At 42.9% G+C, this 14,915-nt stretch overlaps 1 protein-coding gene across 5 annotated transcripts in view; it reads right to left on the bottom strand.

Annotated features, from left to right (window-relative positions):
* Positions 1-13,256, bottom strand: part of GLIS3 (GLIS family zinc finger 3) — a 151,450-nt gene extending 138,194 nt beyond the window's left edge. Inside the window, exons 1-2 of one of the 5 annotated variants that reach the window (XM_085567444.1) lie at positions 13,125-13,189; positions 8,393-8,423 (exon numbers count right to left, since the gene is read on the bottom strand). In XM_085567444.1, coding sequence (XP_085423570.1) covers positions 8,393-8,423 — 31 coding nt within the window. In that variant the 5' untranslated portion in view covers positions 13,125-13,189. Of the gene's footprint in view, positions 1-8,392; positions 8,424-12,913; positions 13,061-13,124 lie in introns of those variants that run through there. The other 4 variants (XM_031507261.3, XM_077790044.2, XM_085567446.1 and 1 more) reach the window with 4 other exon arrangements.
* Between the last annotated feature and the right edge of the window lie 1,659 nt (positions 13,257-14,915).

The raw sequence follows: 14,915 nt of genomic DNA, 5'->3' as shown, positions 1-14,915 counted from the left end.
TTTGCAGGGGAAATGCTATGCAGCAACTGTTTTGTTGTAATAATTAAAGCTGGGAAAGGCATGTCTCTTCTACTGACCTCTCAGCTTGGTACTCTCCTCACTAAGCAGAAAAACCTGAGGAGCTGGCGGCCTCTGCTCGTTAAAGCATAATAATGCACTATAGACAGGCTCTCCTCTCATCATTTGAAACCTCTAATAAAGTGTCATGATTTAACTTCAGCAAGCAACTAACCCCCCACACAGCCACCACACTAAAAATGTGTCAAATGGTTAGACTAAACAGGGATAGACTTCTCTAAAAAGCCCAGGGAAAAAACACTTAAACCACTGATTTTTATCAACCATATAGTATCTGTAGAATTGACTACATGAAACCTCAATGAAATGAGATTTTTATCTCAAGTTCCATTTCATATATTTAGAGCTGTAACCAGAGATTATTGCCTGAACATGTGGTTTGTTTGCTTGGGGTTTTTTTGGGTTTTGTTTTGTTGTTTGTTTTTTTTTCCCACAAGGGCCTATGTATTCAGCTGTGTCACAAGACTGAGGCAAAGGCTCAAAAAAGAAAAAAGCACATTCCCTACTCCTGCCACAGGCCCTCCTGCATTTCATGTGAGATGTGTTCTTTACATCCCCTTCTGGGGGAACATCTGGTCCCCCACATTCTGTGGAGATTATTGAGCTGATTTCTGACTTCTGGAAAAATCCAACACCTAATCAGCTTCAACAGCATATGTGGCCCAGTGGCACCTAAACCATTCTGAATCTCTACAAAAAATGTCTATGAAACAACAGAAAGCCATGCTTGTGTCAAAAGCAGAATTTAACAAACATTGGTACAAAATGGAAGTATTTGACTTGGCCCCACAAATATGACAGTTAAATACATATCTTTATTACTGTATTTCATGCCTAGTGCACCTTCTACTGCACTCAGCACATATTGAGATGGTATCTCAAGTCTGCTGAAAAAATGGTGCATACCCTTACCACTAGCAGCGAAAGAAATTCTTCACTAGTTGAAGTATAAGGTAACATGCCTGCAAATACCTCAGTGGCCTGAGATGAAATTTAGCCTGGAAGGTAAAAAAGGAACAGAAACATGGACAAAGGGACATATGCAAGCTGTTTATAACCCAGTCAGAAACAGGTCAGGTACATGTTAAGCAGTTTATTGTCCAAGCAAAGTCAAACATGGAACTCCTTGCAGGAGTGTTCCATGCATTTACAGCTGTATGAGTTCCCTGAAAGCAAATTAAAGATAACTACATTTTATGTATAGAATAGTTGCCAGAAGAGCAGCTTCTCTTCTCATTGTTTTCTGTGGTTGAGTGGTAGGACAGAGTAGTTAAACCAAAGCAAACTGTGGATTTTCTTCCTGTTCAGCACCATCTAATAGGTCTGAAGCAGTAGGGACCAAATAAAAGAAACACATCACCATGGTGAAGGGCATGTTACAGTACTGCTAGGAAAGACAATATAGTTTCTGAAAGAACACAATAGAAATATGACAAAACACAAAATAAACTGCAAAATTTAGTATTTGCACACTTCTATACTGAAGTGTGTATGGGACAGTTTTTTCACAGCCTGCTCCTCTATGAAAAGGCATAGACAACTTCTATGTTCCATCTCTATAGGTGCATGCGCAGCTCTAAAATTAATTTTGTGCTTGACATCAATAAATTGCATTTTATGTTGAGATCTCAAATCACTTTATAAATGAAAAAATAACTTTTCCAAAATTTGCCAACAAAAATAATAGAGGCACAGGAAATTCATACCAAAATAGTGAGATCTTCATTCACCCAGAGGAGCAGGTGGCCTCAATACAGTTTTCAGTAATTTTCAGGTACAAAACTTCCAGAATTTTCATATTTAACTGGATTTTTATTACTAATTTCCTCTATAAGGGTGGCTGAAACATACATCTCTCCGTATGAAAACAGATTTTATTAGTGCCATCTCCTGGTGATAAAACAAAACTGAAAAATCATTAACTAGAGTTGAAGATTCTTGGAGTAAAGTGAAAATATAATAGTTTGATCTGGTTAGGTTTTCTTTTAATGACCTGAGGCATCAGATTTTCCTCTCTGTAGAGTTGGAGAATACAGAACTCATTAGCCAATTTTAGGATGACATAAATAAGCATCAGTGACAATGGAGGAAAACCACAAGCTGTCATCATAGTGAAAAGAAGCATCAGAAACCTATTGATTAATACACCCTATCTCCTTTTTTGGGTTTGCTCCAATCAGAAAGAATAATATTTGGTCTAGGAAAATCAAAGAAAGGTGAGCCTTACTTAAAACCAGCACCTTCACTATACTGCATTTTGGATTGCTGCCATTAATTTTAAATCTCACTGTCTGAGTCCACAAAGTGGAGGGTAAAGGGTATAAGACACAGTATGAGAGAAGTTAAAATACACTCAACACAGAATGGGAAACTGTTGGCAACATGCCTAATACTCTTGAGTGCCTTTACAGTTCTTGTGTAAAGTAGCTCCTTTTTGGCATTAAGCCTTAGACTCTTCAGGGGCCTTTATAAGTTGCCTGGGGCCTTTATAACACATAGACCAATATGAATTTTGGCATCTCCAGCTTTTTTGTTTTCTTCAACATTTTGTTCTCAAACAGAATTCTGAAATTTTAAGATAAAGACTGCAAAAGTAAAGAATCAATGTAAATCATTTCCTCCCATCCATCAATTCTGTTTAAGTGCTGCCTGAACATCATTTGTGTTCAGGAGTTGAACCATGCCTGAAATATGAAAGATAGGGGAGAAAAGAAATAAGCCTGAAATAAGCACTCCAAAGGAATGTCTTGCAACAGGAATCTGTGCACTAGCTTTTAAATAAAAGTTAACTTCTTGCACATTCTAGGAGAGGCATACCAACAGCAGCAGTGAACCTGTTCAAGCCCAACCAGGTCATCCAGCTCCTAAAACTAATTTCTGATTTAAACTCAAGGATTCTTATATTCATAGTTGTACCATTTTGAAAAGTCCTAGACAAGAGAAATCACCAAGGCCCATCCTTATTGTCTTCAGAAAGGATTTCCAGAAACAACTACCAGAGCTGCAATGCCAATGCATTCCGTGCATTGATGTTGTTTTTTCAAGCATATCAAGGCCACCAAAAGATGTGCAAAGCTGAAAAATGTGCCAAGCTGTATAAAAATGAGATCATTGTCACTTACATTTTTATACTTAAATATCATCAATGACCAGGCTTTAAAACTGCCTAGTTATTGATTACAGAAAACAACTAAAAAAGAGAGTATTGAGTAAGATTTGTGCATAAGGAACTGCACAGAATACTGATGACTGTCTTTTTTTCAGACTGCGCCAACTGACACATAAAAAACAAAAGTACTAGAGAGCAAAATAAGTATGTTAAAGAGATTTCAAGTGTGGCTCAAGCTGCTTACTGATTAACACTTCAGCACATAACACTCCTCACAGACCTGTGGGTTATTGTTCAAAAGTGAAACAAGGCTCTTTTGGCAACTGGAAGCAAATTATCCTCACTGACCAAGTTCACAGTTCTCACACAGCTTAGTAGCACTGGAGCTGTTTCTTCTTCCAGAGTCTCTAAAGGGAAAATCAAATCAAATCAAATACCAAGATGTAATGGTATGTCACCTATTTCCAGGATAAGAAAGAGCCCTAATGATCTCTAACAGAAAACAAGTTCATCTTACACATGAACAAATGAGCTAATTGACTCATTTTACCATTAAAAAAAAAAAAAATTTACAGTCACATTTGCAAGAAAGCAGAAAATAAAATACAGAATGTCAAGGAATAAACAACACTACAGAAAACCTCAGAAATTAAAGATGACAGCTGTCTTTTCAATGCCTGGAAAAGGACAACAAAGTGTGTCCATGCCTATCTGCACAAGTTTCTGTATTTTTTATTGACATTCCCCATCTGGGAGCAAACATCCAGATTTGCTCCCTCAAGCTCCATTTCAGGTACATTTATTTCATATCTTCACAACTGTAACACAGTCTCCATCAAACACCCACATGCTGACTGCACTGGTTTTAGTAGAGCTGCCAAGATGGAACAAAAGGCCAGACTGGTTTCAAGGCTTGAGGCTTGAACTCCCCCTGCGTGCAGTGTCACCTGCTGCCAGGGAGAACAGGGATGCAAGGAGATAGCTAAGGCACTAACAACTGTGAGCTGCTTACAATTACTGAAAATCCTGCCAGACACATCAGCTCAAACCACAATCACAGGAAGACCAAAACCCAGTTTTTCTGGCTGCCTTTCCCCTCTCCCTGTGCACGTTAGACTTCTCCACCAGGTTGTGAGTGCAGTGGATGGAGGTGCTGCAGCTGCACTGATGTCACTAACAGCATGTCAGCATCAGTAAAAATTCTTCATCAGCCAAATCCAGGTTGCTTTAAGACTGCACTATATTTTATTACTCCTAAACTTTGAATGAATTGTCATAACACGTTAAGCATGACCTCTGTGATTCAGATCCCGAGCTGGATCCTCCCTCCCATAGTGTTCACCAATAATGCTGAGGGAAAAATCAAAAGTGGGCTCCCTAATTATTCCCACAGCTACTCCTGCAACTACCTAGACCAGCAAAAATACGTTTATTTTTAATATTTCTCCATGAATTTCAAATATACCTTTTCATTGACTCAATATAAAAAACAAATAGAAGTGTTGAAAATACTGGTGCTTTCAGAAAGTATGTGCTGTTTTCAGAAAGATTTGAGATTTTTATCACAACATGAAACACGAGAATACTCAAGATATGTCCGAACATAGTCCAGCTCACACTCACAAATCCATTGTCTGCACATAGGAATGAACAAGACAAGCAATAAGAACAGCTACTAGACTTCCTAGAAAACAAAATTACTATTCAGATGTGCATAAAGTATAGATAGGCTGGTATTAAATCCTTGAATACGTAACTTTTGGACATAACTACACTAGATCACAGTTCTAATTTGAACAGTTTGAAATGTACATACCTTAAAATAAATTACTTTCTTAATAGAATATTCAGTTAAAAGCTGGCATTTTAAAATTGTATTATTTTTCATAACAAAACAATCTGCCCAAAGAGCTGCATTGATGAGAGATATTGAAGACCAGAGGTGGCATCTGAAGTCCACAGTATTTTACCATGTCCACAGTGTTTATACATAATCTTTCCTAATGCCAGCCAATCAGCTGAATTTTCTACTTGCTATTCTACCAAAAAAGTGGACTATATTACACATGTGCTAATCAGACCAAGAAGGAAAGGCAGAATTGACAGCATCTAGGACAGAGCAATTGGGCACAGCAGATAAAAATACCAGTTCAAAATCCACAAACCAGGGAGACTGAACTGGCTGATGCTCTCTTCACCTTCCCATGCTGCTCTACAACACACACTGTAGGTGGATTAGCTATTATGTAGGGCTACTTTAAAGATCTCCGTATGGATTCTCAGTTTTCAGACATATCATTTGGAAGACAGCGAGAATCAGGCCCTGCCTGAAGTGAAAGAGTGGGGAGTCCTTTTTCCACTCTGTGCTGTGGATTACACCCACCACCTCCACCACTTTGAGCACCAGATGAGTGATCCCAGAGGTCACGCAATGAATATGTATATGTATTACCACCAGTCTGACTCAGCAGAGCACTCAACATGCAGTTAACTTTCAACTAGCTCTGGAATGATACTGGTTCAAGTTTGCAAGCCTTGCTGAAGAGGGACAGACTTCCTAAATTTTCAAATGGAAATAGTGAAGAAAAACAGGAACTTGAGAGAAGCAACACACTTGTAATAAAATGGGAAGTCTCTCTCCTTTTCTCCACTTTCACTTGGATATTTTCATTTATTTAATTTATTTCATTTTAAACCATTTAATTATTTCCTATACATTAAATTCTCATGTCTATGTACATTAAATTTTGAAAATAAGATTAAAAATTTCTCCAAAGGAGTATCCCCATCTCCAGCATGACCAGAGTCAAGAAGTATTGTAAACTTAAATGTTCCATTTTGACTTCTAAGACTCAAAAGCAGACAGTCAAGTACATTTTCATCTGATGCAAAAGCACTTACTCACAGAGAACCAGACTCCAAATTTTGTGGCAGTTATGCATCATTAATTTCTACTGCATAAACAGTGATTTCAAGAAGTGCATTGCAAATCTATGGTCAAGACAAAGCACTCTACAGCACGTCCAGCCTAGACACCTTGAAAAAGCATGACTATTGCTGCTTTCATCAATAAGCAGCAGTTACTCACCAGTGGAAAGGTGTGTTCATGCATCCAGGGAGTATTCCTGATAGCACTGACAAAATTCTGGTGCCACAGAACATAAAAATACTCTCTGGATTTGTTGAGTCAAAAGGTTATTTATAAAGAATCTTAGGACAACTCAATGATTCCAAGCAAATGCTGTGCAATACAAAGTCCCTGAACATAATCAAATTATGAGTTTATTTTGTGGAAAATATCAAGGCATCTTGTTGCAGCGTCTCTTCCTTTGTAGGAAAAGAATGGTAAAGAAGTGACTGGCTCCTATCTGCTTAAATCAATATGATCTGCGTATGTACTATTGGAAAAAATTGCTTTTACTGATGACACTAAAAATTATTATTATCTTCATCTCAGCATGAAGTTTTGAAAAGTTTGAAAGTTTTGAAGTTTTGAAAGTGTTTGAAAATTCTTGCTGTTTTGGCTTTAAAAACTGTGGGACTGGCAGTTCTGGGGATTTGGGACTTGTAATAACAGGTCATTCTCATTTGTAACCACACATTTCTTGGAATTTAGGGCAGGGGAGTGAATAGGACTGTCAATGGTGCTGCTCTGAGGAGCTATCCCTCCTCCAAGTGCAGGCTGGCAGGCAAGTTTCCAGTAGCTGGGATTGGGGTGCTGCTATTTGAAGATGGGCAGGCTGCTCCTGCATGAAGTCTGATTGATGAGATCCACTGTCCACAGCTGATCCTAGGTCCCTGAGGAATACCTGCTGTCCAATGCCTCATACTATATCACCTCCCACTACTTTTTAAAAAGTTAATGCAATCAAAGTGTGTTTTTACAGACCCATAGCTATGACTGATATCAATCTAAAGTCAGTGAGAAATCCACTGTATATTACACCTGTTTAAAAAAAATACATAAATAAAACCAAATTATATTGTAGTAAGTAACAGATGAAAGAGGACTGCACATGACTATTAATTTTGTGACTTTACTGGTTACAAGGAACAAAGTACAAGCTCTATATGGTCTCTCAGGAAGAAAGAATAAAGCCAAGCCATGACTTAAGCTCTGACACAAAGAAAACTTTTTTTATCTTTCTCCACTCTTCAAAAAACTGAAGTTTGTAATAAGGTCAGCTGCCTTCACATTCTCTAAATAAGCCATGACATTAAGTGAATGCTGACCAAGTACAATAAGGCAGCCGGAAAAGACCTCTGAGAGGGAATTGTCATTAGGATGAACTAATCTATTGCAAATTTTTCTGCCATCTCCTCAGTCTATGCTGAAAAGCACCTGCACTAGGGAAGCACCATATAGATATTGACAAAACAGAAAAGTAGCAGGTCACATTGTAAAGGACATGCATAAAACAACATGAAGAGAAAATTGTGAAATCACAGAAAAGTCTCTGTGGTCCCTCAAACTCTGTGGCACTTCACAACAGAGGAAAGCACAGCACAGAAGCATTTATAAACACAACTGTAATCACTTTGAAACTGAATGCTTATTATAAGCCTATAGGTATGCTATAATTTAAATATAATCACATAGTAGCAAATCTTCAAGGATATCTTTCCAGTTACACCAATAATTTTTGAACACTGACTTTTCGTCACTTATGTTTTCCTATTATTTAAATCTTAGAAGACAAGACTGGTAAAGGGTTTGAGAGATCATCTCAGCCACAACCTTCTCCAAGGCAGAATCAAGTAGATCTAAAAATTTCCTGACATAGAAAAGATTTTTAGGTAAAAGCAGCATTTGTAAGTCACTGGGCTAAGATATACAGATGAGGAATAATTTCAGCCCTAATGCAACTGAACAGCTTAGGTCCAATTTTCATCACTAGGTTCATCTGTTAAGCATTAAGCACATGTTTAAGCAGTTTGTTCAATCATAGACTCAGTGCCTAATTAACTTGTTCATATAAACAAATTAAGTTGACAGCAACAAAACTGAAGTATGGCTTCAATCATGGTTTTCATTCATATACCCATTAAGGTTTTAATGAAGTGTTATGGTCTCCTTGCAGCAAAACACTGAGCTATAACTTTATCTTCAGCTCAAAATACTCAACACTGAAGACAGTAAGATTCCAACCAGAATATTCATCACTGAATTTAATATAAAACCTTCATACTTAAACCTTTGCTTACTCTGATTCTGCAATGTCTCCATTTTCTCCATCTGTGAACAGACAAAAAACACAAAGCATCCTGTTTATTTCACAAAACTGCATTCACAGCACACTTCTAGACTGAAAGTCATCTAAATGCCTACAGAGATATCTACAAATAGGTATTCACGCACAGTTTCCAGGTAAAACTCACTAAAAATTAAAGGCTTAAGCATGTTATCTTCAAAGGCAAGAGCAAAATCTCTAACTAGGAGAGGTATGCCTTAACCACACTTAAATGGTCATGAAAGTCTTATTCTACATACTATTTTTAATTGTTACATTTTTATGTTGTGCAAATAAAAATTGCAAAGTACAACAATAAAAATTAGTTTTACTTATTTTCGTGCCTGGGTGAAGCATAAATCACTCTCTCCAGTGAAGTCAGCCAAGGACAAGGAGAGCTGAATGTTCTTAAATTCTCAGAGTTTGTTTTAAAAGCAGAAAGTCCCTTACCTTAACACAGGTGACCAAGTATTTAGAGAAAGATATACAAAAATTAAAAAAAAAAAAAAAAAAGGGCAAGTTTTGCTGGCAAGGGTTAATACCATATCACCATAGATTGGCTACAAAGAAAAACCATTCTTCCCTGTAGTTCTTGTCTGCAATTTTAACTACATTAGTACAAATATAATTAAGAGACGATTATAACATACTGAAAGCATTAGCTTTACTCAACAAAAGCACCTTTAGTTTAATCAACAGAATTTTTCTACATAGGTTACACAGATCTGCAAGGCTTATAAAAGTAAGGTTGATATACAACTTGTGTTGTTATAATGCTGGTGTCCTGTGCTATTCTTCTCTAACAACATTATATCTTACAAAGAATTACAGTTTTCTCTACTATCATCTTTCTCATTTCTTACTGTTGTGGTTTTTACACTTAAAGAAAGGCCTCTGGACTAATAACTTCCTTTCTCATGTTAGCAAACTGTTTTTTGAACTAATTGACCCGCAAGCAGAAACAAATCAATTTTTTTATGAGAGTAGAAACGTGTTGAGCCATTCTTCTGCATTTTCTCCCTTTAGTCTCCATTCTGATTCTATCATGAAAATGTATAACATTACATTGACATGCAAATGAATATATTAGCCCTTTAAAATGTTAAAGCACCTTGGAGAGCATAAGTCTTCTCATTTTAAAAAGTATTATTTTGTGGAATTTTAATATCAATTTCCATCAAGAAATCAGGATCTTCTCATATTAGTGGCCAAACTGAATGAGACCAAAGCACCAGATTATCTAGAGGTGCATTAAATAATATATAAATAATTAAATTAGGGCATGAATTACTTTCTAAAAGTCTAACTATCTTTTGCATGAAATCCATAAACAGCTACCCATAATAGTAAAACCCCATACACTTCTAATCAAAGTGATCTCGGAAATTGTGAGAGTACAGCACCAAATACAATGGCTTATTTAGAAATAAGCTTTGCAATCCTGAGTATGGCTCAAATTTTACATCCTAAGTTAAAACACAAAAATCCCCCCAACAAACAAATAAAAAAACCCACAGAAATAATAACAACCTGAAACGGATTGTCTGTACTGACAAATTACTTTGTTCTATTGAAGGAACAGAAGCACTTTCCATCTTTGAATGCAATGTTTCTGTCCATCAGTAAGATACTATAGTGACCTTTTTGTGCCCCCACATATGTCAAAAAACCACTTACGTCCACTGCTTTTAAAGTCTCTTTTTTCCTAAACTGACATTACTCAAACTTCTGACTTTGCATCAATAACATTATGACAACATAAGTGCTCAAAATCCATAGCAATGACTCATAAATTGACTTCCATCAAAATAAAATTTAAATTCAAGCTGAACCAAAGCCTTGGAAAATCCAAACACTACTCCTTGAGAAGGTGAAACAAAAGAATAATTCACAAATCTATGTCTGTAGCACAGTATGCTATATCGTCTACCTTTCCAGTGCAGTTTTGAGAGCTTTAATCAGAGTTGGCTAACTGCTTCACCCACTGAAAGGAGAGGTAAAGTACTTTTCAATTTCAACAGAAGCAGAGATCAGTTTAAGGAATAGTAAATCCAGCTCAGGAGATGCTTTCATGGAAGTAGTTATTAGACACTGGCACTTTGCATGCAGTGTAGCAAGCACTATCACAAAGGAGAAGACTGAAAGACAAGGCACTCAACCTTCTATTTTTCCACTGGACACATCTCACCTCTGCAACAGCTACCAGACACCACAGAAATCAAACATGAACCATAACCCCCTCCTCTAGGACTGTGCATTCCAAGACTGTGAGTGCCTGCCCTCATCCCAAATATGAATATGGATAACCAATACTCTCACCATGTTCCCCTCAACAATTTCCTTGGCACAATTCCAGGGAAAAATTTACTTCCTCCCAGGGCTGAGCAACAACATGGCCACCCAAAGTGTCTACCTACCCTTTGAGCTCTATTCTCCCCTATCAGCCCTTCCATCTATGCATGGCCATGGTTTCTGGAGCATCATCTTTCAGTGGCACCACAGTAAAATACTCAGAAGTATTGGCATCACACATGATGAGCCAGTCTGGGTGCACAGGACTGTGATGGAGAGGGGGAAGGAACAGGCACCAAAAGCTATAGGGATGCTTCACCTCAGCCTCACTGACTCCTGAGGTTTTTGTGTGTCACAACTGCTTGTGAGAAAGACAAAACTTTATACAGGTGCAAGCCACCATGATTTTCTAAATAGAGCACACATGCATAGGAAGTGCTACAGTTTTTGTACAGTTATCTTGCTCTAGTTTGCAGAACAGAGCACAGCAATAAATTCTCATTGAAAAGGAAAACCACATAGAGATTTAACTAGGCAAGAAATAATAACTGAGAGTTTGAAATTATGCTTGGAATAATAGGTACATTAAGAATTCCAACTGCAATAAAGTAAGACAATGTGCTTTCAAAACTGGGGCTAAAAATAAGCTTTTCTCTCAATTTATTTAGAACATCTTCCCCACCCTCCATGTCTCCCAGCATCTCAGAACTCACACACTACTGAGAATAATAAATATATCAAATTAGCATCCACTGTTTTGGTAATTTGTATCCATTTCTTCACAGTAGTATTCTTGAAGTACCACAGGGGTCTTCATTCCAAACTGCAAGTAGTCTGAAAATATCACATTTTTCTAAGGTCCTGGTTTTCAGCCAAGGAAAACTAGAAAAGTTCACACAAGCTGAAGGTTCTTAGTTCTTGAGCATCATCAGAATGACACAGCATAAACAAACAAGGTAAATGATAGCTAAAGATCTTCCACAGCACTCAAGGCAACCAGGCCCCAAATATGATTGAGTTTCTCAGAGCTAGTCTAATGAAATCTACTAATTACTTATTACTTGCATCACTATAATTCCTAGGAAGATTAGTCACAGAAAGGAATGCCTTTGTGCAAGGGACTGTACAAACACAGAGCAGAGCACAGTCACTGATACTGCTGCAAATGCCACCAAGAGAGCAGCCATTATCAGTGGACAGGATGATGTATATCCTAGTGTAGTTACCATTCTTGCCAGCCTGCCAGAGAAACCTTCTCAAGTTTATTATGTTAATAATAATAGATTGTTAAGATCTCATAAGCTTCCTCTCTACTAGAACCTTAAATATCAGAGTGGTGCTACTGCAAGTGGTTGCACCAAATGAATAGCATGAGCTTTCCAGGAGCAAACTTATTCTCAGCAGGGCTAGCTACAGCCTTCAGACAAGGTGCTTGAAAAACCCAATATAGATCAGTCAGCACGGAGTACCTGAATCTGAGCAAGCTTTCTGACATGCCATCAGTAGCCACAGCATCCTTACCTATCAAACAAAGGTTTCTGCAAGCCTTTCGTGCACCTTTTACTCTCAATGCTGCCTTGTTCACTTTGCCTCTAGTGACTTGGAACTTTCCAGGAGTGCAGGCACAACTGCTAATGCTGCCGTGTCAGCAGTGGTGATATCTTCAGTCCATGCAGGACATAGAAAACCACCAACAACGTCCCCAGAGGCAGAGGTATAGGGCCACGGACACCTGCCCTGACTTGGTGCCCCTGCTACGACCACTCCTCGTGCAGGAGGCCACCATAGGTTGCCCGGTTGATGGCCCGGGGAACAACTAACGCCACCCTTATCACTACCACGGCTCATCCCACAGATCTCGCAATCAAAGCATGAGCAGGATGAACTGGGGCCAAAAGCGAACAAGGGAGGAAGGCACAGCTAAAAGTTAATTAATTTAGAGTCTTTTAAGAGGCTGGAGTTGCTAGCAATGTACAGGCCGGCAGATGAAGAGAGCTGTCACCTCACCAAGCACGACACGTCTGGTCTCTTGCGGACGGGGACAGTCCCTGGATGAGAGGAAGCCCCGGGCGGGACACTGCCCGGCACCAGAGCCGCGAGCCTCCGCGCGGCAGCTCCGCGGGATGCACATCACTCCGGCCGGTACCCCCGGCCGCTCCCGGCTTCCCGCCCGCGCCGCTCCGCAGCCTCCCTCCGCGGGTACCTATCTCCGGTTATTCACCAGTGGGATGACAAATCTCCCGGGCGTGCGTCTGTCCCGTCTTTCCAGACAGAGCTGCGTCCCCATCTCGGCGGCGGACCGGCCGGCGAGGTGAGTAACCGCGAACTGACGGCACCACAAGAGCGTTTGTTTTGCTTTCCCTTCTCCTCCGCCCTCCCCGCGCTGACACGGAGGCCGTGAGCCGCCGACTCACCCTGTCCCCGCCGGGGCCGGCGGCGCGGGGCCGGGAGCAGCTCGGCGAGCGGGGCAGCGCAGGGGCCGCGCCGCGCCGCACGCCCCCGGGCGCGGGCACGCTCGGCGGGGCGCGGCGCCGCCGCGGGGCTCAGCGCTCCGCTCCCGCCTACCCCGCGGCAGCCGCGGCCCCGCCGAGCGCGGCAGCCCGTGCCCGCTGTCATGTGCCAGGCGTTAACCCTTCCCGCGGCCGCGCCCGCCCCGCCGCCCGGGAGGAGCGGTCCCGGGGGACACAGCTGGGCAGGGGGGCACAGCTGGGCAGGGGGGCACAGCTGGGCAAGGGGACACAGCTGGGCAGGGGGACACAGCTGGGCAGGGGGGCACAGCGGGGCAGGGGGACACAGCTGGGCAGGGGGACACAGCTAGGCAGGGGGACACAGCTGGGCAGGAGGACAAAGCTGGGCAGAGGGACACAGCTGTGCAGGGGGACACAGCTGGGCAGGGGGACACAGCTAGGCAGGGGGACACAGCTGTGCAGGGGGACACAGCTGGGCAGAGGGACACAGCTGGGCAGGGGGGCACAGCTGGGCAAGGGGGACGCAGCTGGGCAGGAGGACACAGCTGTGCAGGGGGACACAGCTGGGCAGAGGGACACAGCTAGGCAGAGGGACACAGCTGGGCAGAGGGGCACAGCTGGGCAGGGGCACGCAGCTGGGCAGGAGGACAAAGCTGGGCAGGGGGACACAGCTGGGCAGGGGGACACAGCTGGGCAGGGGGACAAAGCTGGGCATGGGGACACAGCTAGGCAGGGGGACACAGCTGGGCAGAGGGGCACAGCTGTGCAGGGGGACACAGCTGGGCAGAGGGACACAGCTAGGCAGAGGGACACAGCTGGGCAGAGGGGCACAGCTGGGCAGGGGCACGCAGCTGGGCAGGAGGACAAAGCTGGGCAGGGGGACACAGCTGGGCAGGAGTACACAGCTGCGCAGGGGGACACAGCTGGGCAGGAGTACACAGCTGCGCAGGGGGACACAGCTGGGCAGAGGGACACAGCTGGGCAGGGGGACACAGCTAGGCAGGGGGACACAGCTGGGCAGGGGGACACAGCTTGGCAGGGGGACACAGCTGGGCAAGGGGACACAGCTGGGCAGAGGGACACAGCTGGGCAGGGGGACGCAGCTGGGCAGGGGGACACAGCTGCGCAGGGGGACACAGCTGGGCAAGGGGACGCAGCTGGGCAGGGGGACACAGCTGGGCAGGGGACGCAGCTGGGCAGGGGGACGCAGCTGGGCAGAGGGACACAGCTAGGCAGAGGGACACAGCTGGGCAGAGGGGCACAGCTGGGCAGGGGCACGCAGCTAGGCAGGAGGACAAAGCTGGGCAGGGGGACACAGCTGGGCAGGAGTACACAGCTGGGCAGGGGGACACAGCTGGGCAGGGGGACACAGCTGGGCAGGGGGACAAAGCTGGGCATGGGGACACAGCTAGGCAGGGGGACACAGCTGGGCAGAGGGGCACAGCTGTGCAGGGGGACACAGCTGGGCAGAGGGACACAGCTAGGCAGGGGGACACAGCTGGGCAGAGGGGCACAGCTGGGCAGGGGCACGCAGCTGGGCAGGAGGACAAAGCTGGGCAGGGGGACACAGCTGGGCAGGAGTACACAGCTGCGCAGGGGGACACAGCTGGGCAGGAGTACACAGCTGCGCAGGGGGACAAAGCTGGGCATGGGGACACAGCTAGGCAGGGGGACACAGCTGGGCAAGGGGACACAGCTGGGCAGGGGGACACAGCTGGGCAGAGGGACACAGCTGGG

The sequence above is a fragment of the Lonchura striata genome, chromosome Z (genome assembly GCF_050655825.1).
Source record: "Lonchura striata isolate lonStrDom1 chromosome Z, ASM5065582v1, whole genome shotgun sequence".
Taxonomy (NCBI): domain Eukaryota; kingdom Metazoa; phylum Chordata; class Aves; order Passeriformes; family Estrildidae; genus Lonchura; species Lonchura striata.
This window is presented reverse-complemented; position numbering and strand designations above follow the sequence as displayed.